Source organism: Eriocheir sinensis, chromosome 31 (genome assembly GCF_024679095.1).
Source record: "Eriocheir sinensis breed Jianghai 21 chromosome 31, ASM2467909v1, whole genome shotgun sequence".
Lineage (NCBI taxonomy): Eukaryota > Metazoa > Arthropoda > Malacostraca > Decapoda > Varunidae > Eriocheir > Eriocheir sinensis.
This window is the reverse complement of record NC_066539.1, coordinates 3,160,519-3,175,572: the sequence shown is the minus strand read 5'-3', so window position 1 is coordinate 3,175,572 and position 15,054 is coordinate 3,160,519. Positions and strand designations below refer to the sequence as shown.

The following is a 15,054-nucleotide window of genomic DNA, read 5'->3' as shown; positions in this document are numbered from 1 at the left end:
CTCCACCCACCTTGGTGTCATCTGCAAATTTCGATATTGTGGATTTCAGTCCTGATTCTAGGTCATTGATATATATGATAAAGAGGATGGGTCCCAGCACTGACCCTTGAGGCACTCCACTAGTGACTGGTAGCCAATCGGAAGGCTGTCCGTTGAGTAGTACTCGTTGTTTTCTGTCGGTGAGCCAATCTCTTATCCACGCGATCAGATTGGCTCCGATGCCCGCCGAGTGCAGTTTCTTAAGGAGTCGCTCGTGCGGTACCTTGTCGAAGGCTTTCTGAAAGTCCAGGTATATAACATCACTGGGGATGTGGGCATCCCAGTTCTTATATATACCTTGGAAGAAGTCTAATAAATTCGTTAGGCAGGAGCGCTTGTTTCTGAAGCCATGCTGGGTGTCGGAGATTACATTATTGTTTTCTAGAAACTTAACAAGTTTATCTCTAATAATCTTTTCGAGTATTTTTCCTGCCACTGATGTCAAACTTATGGGCCTGTAGTTTAATGCAACGCTTTTGTCTCCTTTTTTGAAAATCGGTGTTACGTTCGCCATCTTCCAGTCTTCCGGGACCTTGTTTAGTTGAACTGACCGGTTGAATATGGTAGTGAGTGGTTGAAGTATTTGTTGTTTAAGCTCTTTTAATAACCGCGGGGACAAACTGTCGGGTCCCGTTGACTTGTTCGTGTCGAGTTTGTCCAAGTACTTTTTTACTTCTTGGTCGCATATTGAGTCAATTTCCAGCGGCGTGATCTCACTCGGCGGGGCAGGGCTCGGGAATGGTTTCGATGTCCTCGACTGTGAATACGGATGCGAAGTTACTGTTGAGGATTCTGGCCATCTGTTTACTGTCCTGAGTTACAGATCCAGTCTCGTCTGTCAGGGGACCAATATTGGATTTTACTTTCTTTTTCGATCTTATGTACGTGAAGAATTTCTTGGAGTTAGTTTTGATTTCGCGCGCTATTTGCTTTTCATAGTTGCGTTTGCTACTCCGAATAAGGCTGCGACAAGCTCTGAGGCTGTTGTGGTACTGTGTGCTGGCTTCGGCCGTAGCATTCTCTTTCATCAAATTATAATTCCTTTTTTTTAGGTTTACTGCCCTTTTATTTCTCTGGTCATCCACGGTGGATCTACGGCCCCATTTACTCGCCTGGATTTCGTAGGCACTGTAGCCTTCTCTACTTGCAACAGCTTATCTTTGAAGACGTTCCACGCGTTGTCGATTGTATTGTCGGTGATGCCAAGTTGGTCCCAGGTCGTAGGGGAAGCAGTGCACGGGCTAAGTTGAAATTTCCTTTTTTGTAATCTGGTATCACTGATGGATTATCTACGAGTTTGTGACATATGTTGATATTAAAACGGATTAAGTGGTGATCGCACCCATTAAGTTTCTCACCAACTGTACAGTCGCGAATGAGGTCGGGGTCGCTTACTAATACCAGATCCAGCAGATTGTTTTCTCTTGTTGGTTGAGTTACAACTTGAGTGAGGAACGAATCCTCCACCATTTCTAAAGCCTGTTACCCTCTTGATCTCCAGTCATCAGTCCCCAGTCAATGTTAGGGCAATTAAAGTCCCCAATTATAATTGCTTCCTTGCTTTGTGTTAGAGAGTGAATCTCTTCGTAGAGGGCAGTGTCATCGGCTGCCTGTTGTTTCGGAGGCCTGTATACGGTTGCAAGTGTTAGTTTCTTGTTATTTGCGGTTATTTCCACATAGACAGAATCGTATTTCTCTGCGTCCTGTTTGTCTATTTTTATGGCAGGGAGTGTACTTTTTACGTAGCAAACTACTCCTCCTCCTTTCTTGTGCTTTCGACTTTTGTGGAAGCTTTCGTACCCAGGGAATGACATTTCGGATTCTAGATGGGTAGAGTTGGCCCAAGTCTCTGTGATGGCTACCACATCTGGTTTCTCTGTTGCAATATACGCCCTAATTTCGTCCTTTTTGGGTATTAAACTACGTGCATTTGTGTACATGATAGAAATGTGGCCGTGACGAGTTGTACCAGTTCGCTTGTCGGAGGCGTGGTTAGTTACACAGTTTCTTGTGGGTCGCACTGACGCTACGGGTTGGTTGATCAAGGGCTGCCTTTGCCCCGTCCTCGCCCGCCGTTTTTTGAAAGGCTTTTCGAAAAGCTTTTCACTGCCTCGTCCAGAAGCCTCCCGAAACGCGCCGATCCAACCTCATTCAGATGTAGTCCATCGTTCCAAAACAAGTCTGGGCGCTCAAGGAAGTGGTGCCAGGCGTTTGTAAACGCCACGCCTTCGTCGTCACAAATTTCCTTCAGACTAGTATTGATGTTGCTCGCTTTGCTGTTGAAGCCGGCGTAAGCGCTGATTCTGGGTAGAATTCCAGAGACAATGACGTGAGGGGACTTGGTCTTGTAACGCCGAATGACCTGACGGTATTTTGATAGTAGGGCCTGAGTTTGAGTAGACTGAACGTCATTTGTCCCCGCGTGAATCAAATAAACTGTGTCTTCCTTCGCGAGTTCCGTGACAGCATCGACAGCTGAAGTAATGTCGTCCAGTTTGGCTCCCGGAATACAATAACGCCTCCGCGTCTCTGTATTCCTGCCGCAGAATTCCGTTAATTGACCTCTAACCAGCGAGTCCCCTACAAGTCTAACAGATGTTTTCAGCTTGTCTGTGCCCCGAAACTGTGTCTGATCTACGCAGACCACAGCAGGAAGAATGGTCTTGTGGCGTCTAATGGATGAGTAGTGAGGAGGGAGTGGTGGCGACTGGACGTGGAGGCGTTAGGAGGGCTGGTAGAGGAGAGGGACAAGGGGAGCCCAGGAAGATGAGGAAGAGGCGGAAGGGGTTGACTGCAGGGGAGCAGAGGAGGAGGATGTTGAGGATGTGGAGGAGGGGGCAGAGGCGGAGGAGGAGGAAGGGGAGGAAGGGGTTGACTGGGGAGGAGTAGAGGAGGAGGATGTTGAGGATGTGGAGGAGGGGACAGAGGTGGAGGAGGAGGAAGGGGCGGTAGGGGTTGACTGGGGAGGAGTAGAGGAGGAGGATGTGGAGGAGGGGGGAGAAGAAATGTATGAGGAGGTGGCAGAGGCGGAGGAGGAGGAAGAGGAAGAAGGGGTTGGCTGGGGGAAGAGTCGGCAGGTCATCACGCCACGTCCTCCCGCTCCCACCATTACCGCGGAGAAAGAAGAAAAGAACTGGGAAAAAAGGAAAATTAGAAAGAAGAAAAAAACTCCATACTCAGCGGGTTCTACAAGCCTTCTCTCTCTCTCTCTCTCTCTCTCTCTCTCTCTCTCTCTCTCTCTCTCTCTCTCTCTCTCTCTCTCTCTCTCTCTCTCTCTCTCTCTCTTTTACACACACACACACACACACACGCACACACACATACGCACACGCATTCGCACGCACACTCACACGCACGCACGCACGCACACACACTCCTTCATTTAAATCATACACGCGCCAGAAGGGTTTTAACTGCACAGTCTCCCCGTCTTGTGCATGCATACTCTCTCCTCTCTCTCTCTCTCTCTCTCTCTCTCTCTCTCTCTCTCTCTCTCTCTCTCTCTCTCTCTCTCTCTCTCTCTCTCTCTCTCTCTCTCTCTCTCTCTCTCTCTCTCTCTCTCTCTCTCTCTCTCTCTCTCTCTCTCCTCTTATACGCCCCTCTCATCAACCACGCATGCAACAGGCCGCGTGAAAAGATGGAGGAGGAGGAGGAGGAGGAGGAGAGAGAGAGAGAGGAGAGAGAGAGAGAGAGATAGATATAAAACTACGCACGATGTTGAAGATAATCTCTCTCTCTCTCTCTCTCTCTCTCTCTCTCTCTCTCTCTCTCTCTCTCTCTCTCTCTCTCTCTCTCTCTCTCTCTCTCTCTCTCTCTCCCGGGACTAGACAATGCCCTCTTCAAACTCCCGCCAGCCAAACATACACACTGCAGGGAAAACTTATAATTAAACGGTAAGTATTCGCGCAAGTTTGAGGCGACGAAGATTTCCCTCACAAAAGTCTCTCAGAGTGTTGGAAATGGGACACGACATGACAGGCTGGAAGGGGGAAGGAGAGGCGGAGGAGGCGGAGGAGGAGGAGGAGGAGGCGGAAGAGGAGGAGGAGGAGGAAGAATATGGAACAGGAGTTATTATGGATATGACAAGGAGGAGGACGACATAGACGATGAGGAAGTAGAGTGAGGAGGAAGAAGAAGAAGAAGAAGAAGAAGAAGAAGAAGAAGGAAGAGGAGGAGGAGTAAGAGGAGGAGGCACAGGTTGGGCTGAAGGAGTATTGTGAGGTCCTAACCCGATCCGTTCTCTAATTAGGTGACAGGTGAGTGTAATTAGACGAGGCATTCACCTGTAACAACACCAAGACTGTCAACACCACCACCACCACCATCACCACCACTACCACCACCACCATCACTACCACCACCACCACCACTACCACCACCACCATCACTATCATTTCCATCATTATAAAAAAAAAAACCCACAAGCATCACCATCAACACTACAACACTACCACCACAATCAACAACAACAACAACAATAACAACAACACTTAGATAAAAAAAAAGTAGACATGATTCCTCCTCCTCCTCCTCCTCCTCCTTCTTCTCTTCCACCTTTATTAATGTTGACGCTTCTCCCTCGTAATATTCGTGATGGAGGATATTCAAAGGGATCGAACCCCGTCCCTTGTGAATTGGTGCGAAAAACAACCACCCAACCAACCAACCAACTATCCCGGGGCAATACAGTAATACGTTGCTGTTGTTGTTGTTGTTGTTGTTGTTGCTGTTGTTCTTCTTTTTCTTTAACTTCAACTTCTTCCTATATTTTTTTCTTCGTCTCTTCCTTTTACTTCTTCTTTGCCTTTTCTCTTCCTCCTCCTCCTCCTCCTCCTCCTCCTCCTCCTCCTCCTCCTCTAAACTAACCCATCCCGGCGTTGTCTCCTCCAATCAGCAACCTCGTAAATTTTCCTCCTCTTCTTCTTCTTTTTTCTTCTTCTTTTTCTTCTTCTCCTTTATCCAACTTATCCCGTCCCAGCGCTGTCCCTTCCAATCCTAATTTTCTCCTCCTTCTTATTCATCCACTTTTCTCCTTCCTCCTACCTAACCCATTCCACCTTCCAATCATCCATTTATTTCTTCTTCTTCTTCTTCTTCTTCTTCCTTTTCTTCTATTTGCTCCTCTTCTGTTCTTCTTTTTTTCATCTCCTCCTCCTCCTCCTCTTCTTCTTCTTCTTCTTCTTCTTCTTCTTCTTCTTCTTCTTCTTCCTCCTCCTCCTCCTCCTCCTCCACCACCACCACACGTAAAAGCTGTTTAGGCCGAGTGTCGTCGTTCCCACAACACAACACCTTCAGATTATCCTCATCAGCGCCGCCGCAACGCACCCGCTCCGCTGTCACCCGCTTCGCATCCACCCTCGCCCCGTCATCCGCGCCCCGACGCTGTGAATGGATCCCCTGACGAGTACCCAAAAGGAGGAGGAGGAGGAGGAAGACATGCGGGTGGAGGAAGGAATTAAAGTAGTGAGGGTGGAAGAAGAGAGAAAAAAAAACATGAAAAAAGTAGAGGCGGACGGTGACGAAGGTGCAGAAGAAAGAGTTGTCGAGGAAGAAGATGAAGAAGAAGGAAGAGCAGTGGTGAAGGAGATGTGGGAGAAGGAGCATTAGCAGGAGGAGAACTAAGAAGCGGAGGAGGAGGAGGAGGTGGAGGAGGAGGAGGAGGAAAGCCAAACGAACAAGGACTATGGTGGAGGTGAAGACAGATCAAAAGAGAAAGAAAAAATATTAGAACATACCCTTTACAACATCTTTCAAGGAGTACTGATTGATGTGATTGGATTCAGATCGTCAGATGTAGAAGAGGTTGTTAAGTTAGGTTAGATTAGGTTAGGTTAAGAAGGGGTTGTTAGGTTGGATTAGGTTAGTTTGAGTTGGTTGTTAGGTTAGATTAGGTTAGGTTAAGAAGGGGTTGTTAGGTTGGATTAGGTTAGTTTGAGTTGGTTGTTAGGTTAGATTAGGTTAGGTTAAGAAGGGGTTGTTAGGTTGGATTAGGTTAGAGTTGGTTGTTAGGTTAGGTTAGGTTAGGTTAGGTTAGGTTAGGTTAGGTTAGGTTAGGTTAGGTTAGGTTAGGTTAGGTTAGGTTAGGTTAGGTTAGGTTAGGTTAGGTTAGGTTAGGTTAGGTTAGGTTAGGGTAGGTTAGGTTAGGTTAGGTTAGGTTAGGTTAGGTTAGGTTAGGTTAGGTTAGGTTAGGTTAGGTTAGGTTAGGTTAGGTTAGGTTAGGTTAGGTTAGGTTAGGTTAGGTTAGGTTAGGTTAGGTTAGGTTAAGAGTGGGAAACAGTTGTCGAGGAAGAGGATGTAGAAGAAGGAAAAGCAGTTGTACCTGTATTCCCCTACACTCATTCGTTCCTCTTCTCGTCTTATTCCTCTCCCACGTTGTCCATTGATCTTTATCCCCCTTTTTTATAGCACAGGGAGCAACTCAAGGGCAACAAAAGGAAAGTTTAAAAAAAAAAGCCCGCTAACCCGAATCTTCCTTACTTTGATTCACTCTTGCATTTTTATTATTTCATGTTCCTCCTCATCCAAGAAGAAGAAAAGAAAAATATTAAGGAAAGGAAAGAGAGGAAAGAAGAAAGTCAGAATGGAACAAACAAACAAACGAGACAATGGAGAGTCGCAGAGAAGGGGGAGAGCAAGAGAAAAAAGAAAAGAAAAAAAATAAGAAAAGAAAAAAAATATAGAAAGAACAAGATTTAACTCGTCCATTCATATCACCCGGTAGCAGAACCCTCCACAACACACACACACACACACACACACACACACACACACACACACACACACACACGAGGGGAGCATCACGTGACCTTGACAGCGTGGCCACAGACAGAGGGGACTGACAACATGAGGATTAGTGGTGAGGAGGAGGAGGAAGAAGAGGAGAGGAAGAGGAGGAAGAGGAGAGAGAGAGAGAGAGAGAGAGAGAGAGAGAGAGAGAGAGAGAGAGAGAGAGAGAGAGAGAGAGAGAGAGAGCGTTTGATACTTGTTGGTACAGGACAAACTTTAATTAGCTAACTTACTGACTAGATGACTGACTGACGGACTAACAATAAAGACACACACACACACACACACACACACACACACACACACACACACACACACACACACACTAAGACTGACCAACTGTTTGATTTGCTGATGCACAGACGGACAGATTAGCAGGCAAGACAGAGAAACACAGACACAGACAGACACAGATTGGCAGGCAAGACAGAGAAACACAGACACACAGACAGATTGGCAGGCAAGACAGAGATACACAGACACAGACAGACACAGATTGGCAGGCAAGACAGAGAAACACAGACACAGACAGACACAGATTGGCAGGCATGACAGACACACAGACACAGACAGATTGGCAGGCAAGACAGAGAAACACAGACAGACAGACACAGATTGGCAGGCAAGACAGAGATACACAGACACAGACAGACACAGATTGGCAGGCAAGACAGAGAAACATAGACACAGACAGACAGATTGGCAGGCATGACAGACACACAGACACAGACAGATTGGCAGGCAAGACAGAGAAACACAGACAGACAGACACAGATTGGCAGGCAAGACAGAGAAACAAAGACACAGACAGACACAGATTGGCAGGCAAGACAGAGAAACACAGACACAGACAGACACAGATTGGAAGGCAAGACAGAGAAACACAGACACAGACAGACACAGATTGGCAGGCAAGACAGCGAAACACAGACACAGACAGACACAGATTGGCAGGCAAGACAGAGAAACACAGACACAGACAGACACAGATTGGCAGGCAAGACAGAGAAACACACACAGACAGACACAGATTGGAAGGCAAGACAGAGAAACACAGACACAGACACAGATTGGCAGGCAAGACAGAGAAACACAAGACACAGACAGACACAGATTGGCAGGCAAGACAGAGAAACACAAGACACAGACAGACACAGATTGGCAGGCAAGACAGAGAAACAAAGACACAGACAGACACAGATTGGCAGGCAAGACAGAGAAACACAAGACACAGACAGACACAGATTGGCAGGCAAGACAGAGAAACACAGACACAGACACACAGATTGGCAGGCAAGACAGAGAAACACAGACACAGACAGACAGATAGGCAGGCATGACAGACACACAGACACAGACAGACAGGAAGGCAGCACAAGCAAACAAAGTAAGACGCAAACAGAGAAAAGAGAGATAAATTGAAATACAAACAAGACAACAAAGCTAGCAGGCATCAAACAGACGAGCAAACAAAGAAAAACAAACAAATCATAGTTAATGCAATGTTTACTGTATTTCAAACCTTAAAAACACAAGTTGAGAAGTTGAAGGAAAGTGGGAAAAATATACAAAAAAATAAGTCTTCCTAAACCCCCAAAAATACGCCGAGACGAGAGGCAAAGTTTGCAACACGTTTACTTTCATTTTTTACCGACTTGTTTGTTTACCTCGAATTTTGAGTGAAGCGTTTTGGCAGATTTTTTTTCTTTCTCTCTCTCTCTTATTACACAACAGTACTGGCAGTTAGTTATGCTGATCCCTCTGATGTTGATGCTTTTTTTTTTCGCTGTTGTTGTTGTTCTTGGAGTTGCTGTTTTCGTTTATTTGAAGACAGTAACTAATAACGGAGATAGCAAAAGGGATGATGGTGGTGATGACGAGGCTGCGGATGAGGATGATGATGATGATGATGATGATGACAGCAAAAGAGCGACACACACACACACACACACACACACACACACACACACACACACACACACAGTAAAAATAATCCTACGGGACCTCAACGCCTTGTTTTATTAGTAGGACGCATATTTGAGTCGCGAAAGGAAGGCTGAACGGCAAGACGGGGTGGCCTGACGACCTGACATACACCCCCCCCCCACCGTGTGTGTGTGTGTGTGTGTGTGTGTGTGTGTGTGTGTGTGTGTGTTTCAATTTTCTCGCTCCCACATTTCTTCTGTCCACACAAATTTTCACGTTCTCTTTCTTGCTCCGTCACAGTTTTTTTACTCCTTTTCTTCCTCCCACACGCTTGTTTTCAATCTTGCCTCACATCTACAGTACTTTTTTTCCATTTTACTGTTCCCATATTATTTTTTTCCCCTTTTTCTCGCTCCCACACATTTTTTTTACCTTTTCTTGCTCTGTCACATTTTTTTTTCTTCTTTTCTCGCTCCAATACAAGTTTTCCCTTTCTCAGTCTAACTTTTTTTTCATTTTTCACTCGCACAAGTTCCTAACCTTTTATAACACCCACAAAATTTTTCCCCTTTCCTTTTCCCACGTGAACTGCATACGATATTTTGTTTTCAACTTTACGACGCATCAAACTGAAAATATTTATAATGAAAAGACAAATGCTTACACACCCACACCCACACTCAATCCACTAATGACACAAATAGGTGAGAACGTTTTAAATCCCACAACCACAAACAAAACACTCGAAACGCAACTCTTTCACCACCTACCTGTTGGAGATCCGAAGGTGACAAGGTTGACAGGTGTGGAGGAAGGGTTTGGGACTTACCTGGTGGGTTGTTGTTGTGGTTGATGGTCCAGGTGACGGCGGTGCAGGCGGCTACGTCCTTGCCACCCTTACAGCACGACCACTGGTTCCTGATGAAGGCCCCCTCGTGATACCACTCGGACAGACAGTCGTTGTCCGCCACCACTGCGGGACGGAGAAAGAAAGGAAAACAGAGAGGCGTTAGATGTATTAGTTTTCACCGGTCATGACTGAAGGGAGGAGACAGTTATTCCGTTTATCAGGTGTAATTTAAATCATGGTTATACTGGTTATACGTGAAGAGAGAAATGTCAAGTTATTCAGCTTATTGATTTTTTGTGATCATTTGGGAGAGGTGTTAAATTTGTTCATCATTATCCCATACCACTGTAGGGAAGAGGGAAAGGGGGAGAGGTACACAGTGTTACATTTCTTAGGAGCTCTTTTAAACTATGGTATTATTAGTAGGGAGGGAAGGACAGAGGTTTTGAATTCGTTAACCAATACGCCGCCACTACAAGAGGAAAAGGTATCGGAAAGAGGCGCAGAATTTATAATTAGTGTGTTTCTTCTATCCTATCCAACCTAACCTGACCTAACCCAATCTAATGTCCCACCTAACCTATTCCGTTACTTAAGCCCACACTCTTACCCCTGAAAACTTACCCACACCCACACTCACAAAACCCTTCTACAGAATACCTCTAAGCGTAACTTAACCTAACCTTATCCTATCTTACCTTATCATACTTTACGTTTCCCCTTAACTAACCTAACCTAAACTCAGCTAACCTAACCACCCTAACCTATGCTAACCTCCCCATCCATAGTCAAGTTAACACACCCATTTACAAGAGTACCTTCCGACATTCCTCTCTAAGCTATCAATACCCTTGCCACTAACCTAACCTATGCCATCCTCTCCTAACCTCCCCATCCACTCAAACTAACACCACCCCTTTATAAGAGTACTTTCTGACCTTCCTCTTTCAACTATCAATACCCTTGCCCCTAAATAATCACCTTACCTTATTTTACCTTAACTTACCTTACCTAACCTATCCCAAACTAACCTCCATCCCCACTCATACCAACAGCACCCCTTTACAAGAGTACCTTCTGACCTTCCTCTCTCACCTATCAACACCCTTGTCCCTATCACCCTCCATCCCTGCCCCCATCCGTACTCTACAACCTCATCCTCTCAGACACACATAGACAGAAAAAGACATGGGCTTCAGGGGACCACTTGGAGTTCTTCTTAGAGTACAGACCATTGAGACCAACATCATCATCTCCCTCCTCCTCCTCCTCCTCCTCCTCCTCCTCCTCCCTACCCTTACCCCCCATTGTGCCCCCTACCTCGCAAGAAAATGGAATGAGGGGAAGGTGCAGACGCTTTTGTCGTCGGCGTGCTTGCAGGGGTGAAAAGATTGAGAGCGAGCCATGTAAGAAGTCATTAAGTCTCTCTCTCTCTCTCTCTCTCTCTCTCTCTCTCTCTCTCTCTCTCTCTCTCTCTCTCTCTCTCTCTCTCTCTCTCTCTCTCTCTCTCTCTCATATGACAAGAAAAAAGAACTGGCGAAGGAGAGACAATAAAAGTAGGAAAAAGTATGAATGAAATGAGTGAAAGAAAAAACAGGAAAATTTTGAGACGTAGAGGAAGGAAGGAAGGAGATCAAAACACAGGAAACGAAAACAAAGGAAATCCATAACAAAGAGAAATTAAAAAAAAAAACGAACTGAGAGAAAAGTAAATGAAATCCCACAAATTAAAGCAAAATAAGTAAAAAGATATGCAAATAGAAGACAAACACAGATATTAACAAAGATAGCATCAAATTCTTCACTAAAAACACCACCAACAACGCCACCATTACCACAACTAGCACCACCAACACCACCAACACCATTACCACAACCACAACCAACACCAACAACACCAACAATAACAACTCTCACACCAACAACAAAAACACCAACAAACAAAAACACAAAAACAACAAAAATAAGAAACAAAAAACAAATACCACCACCATCACCACCACCACCATCACCACTACCACCACCAACAACAACTACAACAACAACCCACACCATGACCCTCAGCCAACACTCACATCGCCTCAGGTAGTCGAGCCACTGGTCCCGCTCCGGTCCGTTGACGGCGGCGATGTAGAGCACGTACTGTTCCTTTTCTTCGGAGAGGTAGCACAGCTGGAACACGAAATCCCGCTGGAACACGAGGCTGTTGACGCACTCCACCGCCACCACGCGACTCAGCTCCACACGGCCACGCTCCTTCCGCCGACCACTCTGGTGAAGGAGAGAGAGAGGAGATGGTTAGTGGAAGGGGGAGTGGAATGGGTGTTGGGTCTGGTTTTTAGTGGAGGGGAAATGGGAGGGGTTTGTGCATGTTATTTTGTTATCTCCTCCCGAAACTGACCCCACTTTCGGCCACCTCTTTGGATTCTTTTTAGGAGCAGCGAGTAGCGGGCTTTTTTTATTATTGTTTCCTTTTTTTGTGCCCTTGAGCTGTCTCCTTTGTTGTAAAAAAAAATTGTAGGGGAAATGAAAGGGTTTGCGCCTGTTTAAGAAGTGACAGAAGGGTGATAATGGTGAGTGGATGAAAATAGAAGGGGTTTGGATCTGTTATAGGAGGGGGAGAGAACATGGAGACAATGGTTAGGGAAGGGGAAATGGAAGGGTATTGAGTCTGCTGCAGAAGAGAAAGAAGGTAGGCAGAGGTAAAATGGAGGGGAGACGGAAAGGCTTTGGTTCTGTTGTAGGAATGGGAGGTAAGGGAAGCAATGGTTAAATGAGGTGGAATTGGACAGGGTTTGTGATCCACTCTGCCGGAAAGAGGAGGAAGGCGATAGAAGGGTTAGTGAGGGGATGCATGTGGAACGGGTAGGAGGTTGTTCTTGTAAGGCTTGTGTGTGTGGACGGGTGTTTTGTAGGAGTAGGGGAGGGTCAGTGTGTCGGTGGATGGGTGGGTGTGTTGGTGTGCGTGGGGGGGGTGTTGGTGTGCGTGGGGCGTGTGTCACAGGTTAAGTGTGTGGAGGCCGTGTGTGTGTGTGTGTGTGTGTGTGTGTGTGTGTGGGAGGGGGGGGTACTACTAGGCAATTATACATCTTTCCAATACCTGAGTTCCTTCCTATTTGCTCATTAACATCATCATCACCTACCCATCATCCACAACAATAATTACACTCACTCACTCATTCAGGAAAACAATTAACTGGCTTCCGCTCACTCACACACTTTCTCCTTGCCGTTATTTCATCAGCCGACCCGATACACCTGTCTCCTGTGTGCGGGCGCCGGGTAAGCGTAGCGACAAAGGACATTTTAGACCGATAAGGTAAAGCAGAAATAAAATATCAAGTAGAGTTTCCTTTTTGAAGAACCTCAGCCAAGAGAATGGTTATGGAAATACGAACTAAAAGGAAAAAACAAGAAAAGAATAATGATGAAGAATATTGATGTGCTTGATGTGCAAATGAAAAGAAGAAATTATATAAAGAAACTATACAAAACAAGCAAAGTAAATACTGAAATAGGATTAATATAATATACCTAAAAATACATGCAAATTAAAATATATTAATGAGTGAATTGTTTAATAAATAAATAAATAAACAAATAGTCAAGATAAAATAAACACCCAAACAACGAACGACTTCTGTTTTCAAATGTATATACCGGAAAATGAGTGAGTGAGGGAATGAATTCATTAACAAACAAATACATAAAATAAAACAAATATTCAGCTCTATACCACGAGTGAGTACTGTTAAAAAACGCCGGCAGACGAGCAACACATTAGTACCAATTAAACATGCTCACCCAGGCGACGCTACATGGCCACCCAACCGACGGCCGGGCAAATGAACATGATCACACACACACACACACGCACACACACACACTAACATAATACGCCGAGACAGAGGTTGGTATTATAAGACACTCGCTTCTCAGATCAGCTATTTCTAAAGGTCAAAGAGGGGGTCAGTCGGGTTCTAATGAGTGTTTCTTTAGGTTCATGGTACAGAAGAAGGGGCAAACTAACACCAGGGTCATAAAACTACTACTTGAAATGCCCACAACTCCCACGAAAGCCTTGTCAAATACGTGTTCTTGGGCGGTGGAATGTCTTTCAATACGAACCAGAGACTCTTTTTACCGACGTCCCGCAAACAATAACAACGCGAACATCATTTTGCCTCAACCACCACCACCACCACCATCACTTTCACCACCAACACCACATTCACCACCAACAGCGCCTTCGACACCACCGAAAAACACTATAGCTACCAAAAGCATCAGTACGAACGCTCAATACCACCACCACCATAAACAACCATAGCAACCACAAACATCACTACGAGCTTTCAATACCTACACCACCACAGCCACCACCAACAACAACTATAGCTAACGCATACATCACTACGAAGTTTACATACCTACAAACATCACCGCCCCTACCATCACCACCACTAAACACAACTTCTGCATCCATTGAAACTAACCTAAGAGAAGATATGAAAGAGGAAGAAAAATATAAAAGAAAATAAAGTATACCCTCTTCCTCCACCTCCGGCTCCTCTTCCTCTTCCGTCACCTCCACCTCCTCCTCATCCTCATCCTCATTCTCATCCTACTCCTCTTCCGGCTCCATCTCCTCCTCTTCCTCTTTCTCTTCCTCCAGCTCCACCTCCTCCTTTTCATCATCATCCTCCTGCTCCATCTCCTCCTCCTCCTCATTTTCTTCCTCCAGCTCCACCTCCTCCTTCTCATCCTACTCCTCCTCCTGTTCCATCTCCTCCTCCTCCTCATTCTCTTCCTCCAGCTCCTCCTCCTCCTCCTCCTCCTACTCCTCTTCCGGCTCCATCTCCTCCTCCTCCTCATTCTCTTTCTCAAGCTCCAGCTCCTCCTTCTCATCCTCCTCCTCCTTCTCAGGCTCCGGTTCCTCTTTCTCGTCTTCCTCCTCCCGCCGTAAAATCACTCGTCCAGGGCGACAAAAAGCCACTCAAGAGTCACTCACGTCCTTCCATGGCTTCCTCCTCCTCCTCCTCCTCCTCCTCCTCCTCCTCTCCTGCCCTATCATGTCGTCGATGCTCTTGTCTCTCCAGGAAATCATGTCGTTTTTCTGTTTTTTATTCCCTCCCTTTTCATTTTTTTCTTTCTCTTTTATGTTTGTCTTTGGTAAGGGAAAAGGTGAGCTGTCCTGTGCAGTGTGTGTGTGTGTGTGTGTGTGTGTGTGTGTGTGTGTGTGTGTGTGTGTGTGTGTGTGTGTGTGTGTGTGTGTGTGTGTGTGTGTGTGTGTGTGTGTGTGTGTGTGTGTGTGTGTGTGTGTGTGTGTGTGTGTGTGTGAGAGAGAGAGAGAGAGAGAGAGAGAGAGAGAGAGAGAGAGAGAGAGAGAGAGAGAGAGAGAGAGGAAGGGAGGAGGGGAAGGAAAGGGAGTCTGAGGACGAAATATGTTTTAA

General features: G+C 45.8%; 1 protein-coding gene across 1 annotated transcript in view; it reads right to left on the bottom strand.

Moving 5' to 3' along the window:
* Positions 1–8,984: 8,984 nt before the first annotated feature.
* LOC127005802 (tyrosine-protein kinase Btk29A-like) overlaps positions 8,985–15,054 on the bottom strand; it is a 91,536-nt gene continuing 85,466 nt past the window's right edge. The window contains exons 3-4 of the mRNA XM_050874923.1: positions 11,677–11,872; positions 8,985–9,724 (exon numbers count right to left, since the gene is read on the bottom strand). Of these exons, the coding sequence (XP_050730880.1) occupies positions 9,432–9,724; positions 11,677–11,872 (489 nt within the window). The 3' untranslated portion in view covers positions 8,985–9,431. The remainder of the gene's footprint in view (positions 9,725–11,676; positions 11,873–15,054) is intronic.